The sequence below is a fragment of the Arachis ipaensis genome, chromosome B4 (assembly GCF_059453495.1).
Source record: "Arachis ipaensis isolate K30076 ecotype BB chromosome B4, ASM5945349v1, whole genome shotgun sequence".
Lineage (NCBI taxonomy): Eukaryota > Viridiplantae > Streptophyta > Magnoliopsida > Fabales > Fabaceae > Arachis > Arachis ipaensis.
Window position 1 is genome coordinate 130,679,580 of NC_142439.1, and position 2,720 is coordinate 130,682,299.

General features: G+C 41.1%; 1 protein-coding gene across 1 annotated transcript; it reads right to left on the reverse strand.

The window, feature by feature from the left end:
* Positions 1-538: 538 nt before the first annotated feature.
* LOC110271588 (uncharacterized) lies at positions 539-1,717 on the reverse strand. The gene has a single exon (XM_021122578.1). The coding sequence runs from the start codon at positions 1,715-1,717 to the stop codon at positions 539-541; it is 1,179 nt and encodes a 392-aa protein (XP_020978237.1).
* Between the last annotated feature and the right edge of the window lie 1,003 nt (positions 1,718-2,720).

Consider the following 2,720-nt stretch of genomic DNA (forward strand, 5'->3'; position numbering starts at 1 on the left):
GCCCCTTGAAAGTAAGGGTGAAATTTGCAGCAACATGCCGAATACAGAATGCTCGATAAGCATGGGGAGGTCGCCAACCACTATCTGGTGCCTCTAGTGCAGCCTTGATGCCGTTGTGTCTATCAGAAATCACCAAAATACCTTGCTGTGGAGTAACATGACTTCTAAGGTTGGATAGAAAGTATGACCAAGACTCTGCATTTTCCCCCTCCACGAGTGCAAATGCAACAGGCAATATATTCGAGTTTCCATCTTGAGCAATCGCCAACAACAACATCCCTCCATACTTGCCATACAGGTGTGTTCTGTCAATACTGACAAGCGGCTTATAGTGTCGAAATGCCTCATTACATGGAGGGAATGTCCGGAACATGCGATGAAAGTAGACTCTATCTTCATCAACCTGATCACCCACTCTAACCGGGGAGGTCTTCAGTAGAGCAACGCAACCGTCCATGGTGGATGTGACCCCAAGGATCCAGCGGGGCAGATCACCATATGACTCCTCCCAGTCGCCATAGATCTGTGCTACTGCCTTCTACTTCGCCATCCACACCTTCCTATAATTAGGCCTGAAACCATATGTCGCCTCCGTTGCCTCTTGCAGCACCTTAATCGACACCAACGCATTAGCTCTATCCAATGGAAAGATCTTCGCATATATGACATGATAATCAAGCTGCTTGTGGTCGCTTGATATCGATGTGGCCATACACGTGTGTGGTCCGTTGTACCTCATGACTTCCCATGTGCTCTTCCTTTTTCGCATGACTATACGAATCAACCACGTGCACCCGTTACCAAACTCCTTACATATCCCTTGGTATTTCAGATTGTCAGACTGCATAACTCTGTACTCAACTCCGCGCCGAATGCTGTAATCTTTTACACTCAGCACAGCTTCCTCCTTACTCTGGAACGATTGGCCAATATGGAATTCCGTCAAAGGATTCACATCATGCATACCCTGCCCCACGAAGGTTGCCTCTACATTCTGGTGTTGGCCAATGGCTTCCAAGTTCAAGTACGACAGGTGCGGAGGGTACTGTTGTGTTCCAGAACTGAAACCTCTTGGAATATCATCATCACTGGCCCCACCAATATCGACCGGCTCCTCATCTGAATCATCGTCATGCATCGCATTCTCAACTTGATCCGGTCCATCCTCAAATTCAAAATCAGGCACAACAGGAGGCACACTAGCATGAACAGCCCCAGCACATTCGGGCTCAGGAACCAGAACTGCCGCTGCTACCACAGGCATCGATGTCGAAGCACCACCGATCGTCGTCGACTGAGGATTCGGTGCCGATGCCCAAGAGCTGTCGACACCATCTTTCGACTTCGCAAGCAGCTCAGGTATCCTCATCTCCGGAAAACTACGCCTGCAGCGAAACAAGACCTGCATGTCTTCATCCGACCCTATTGTAAAGGTCTCATATCTCACACCAGTTGACACAACGGCAATGGGAATCTTGTAAAATAATTTTTTTACCCACTTCGTCCCACACGCATCGAGCTTCCATAATATGCTAAGCTTAATCTCTGCTAACGTACTCGAAGATTGGATAAAAATACTAAGCGGTTCTCTATCCGTGAATTTCACACCATGCCTTTTGCTCTTTTGAAATTTTCCAGAGCAGTGGACCAGAGCCACAAAACTTTCCTCCCCCTCCATTTGTGAATAACACTCTTCTTCCACATTTGGCCCCTCCATGGTTTATATAGGCATTCCCTTTCACACATACTGAACGTAAATCGCTATAGCCTCTAGCGGTTTACTCACGAGGCCCAATGCACATAAACCGCTACTGGCAGTAGCGGTTTATGACCAACCATAATCATGCATAAACCGCGGCAGGCAACAGCGGTTTCCATGCTGCCACATTTCAACGTAATATGCAGCTGGCCGCAGCGGATTCTGTGTTTGTGTAAACCGCTACTGTCAGTAGCGGTTTTCATAGATAGGTGAAACAATGCATTTGTGTCTTCATTTTGGAAACAATGCATTTTCGTAATTTTAAAGGTGAAACAATTTATTTAGGTGAATTGCCCATTTAAGAATGAATACTCATCTTAATTCTTGATAATTATCTCAAAGTTCTTAACAATATATATATATATATATATATATATATATATATATATATATATATTCTTTTTAATTTTTAATTTTGTGAGACTAATTAGTCCTTCATCCCTCAATAATTTCTCTTTTGAGTTAATAAAGCATGCCTATGTGACACATTAATTGGTTTATTTGTATGTTAAGTGTTATTTAAGTTAACAATTTTTTTTATTAGAGACCTCATTAACTTTCAGGACCATTTAAGATTTTTTTCTATTTTTGTTATCTTATATATATATTAACTAAATTTGTTGGGTACGAATTAAAAAATATTAGTAATTTTTAAGTTTTTTATTTATAGAAATTGAATATATATATATATATATATATATATATATATATATATTGATGAGCAGATATTTAATACACTTTTTGGGGTTAATTTCATGTAATTTTTAGTATGTTTTAGTTAGTTTTTAGTATATTTTCATTAGTTTCTAGGAAAAATTCATATTTCTGGACTTTACTATGAGTTTGTGTATTTTTATGTAATTTCAGGTATTTTCTGGCTGAAATTGAGGGAGCTGAGCAAAAATCTGATTCAGGCTGAAAAAGGACTGCTGATGCTGTTGGATTCTGACCTCTTTGCACT

Bases quoted from the DNA above. Each gene is read 5' to 3' on its own strand.
- LOC110271588 (XM_021122578.1), bottom strand. From the start codon at position 1,717: ATGGAGGGGCCAAATGTGGAAGAAGAGTGTTATTCACAAATGGAGGGG.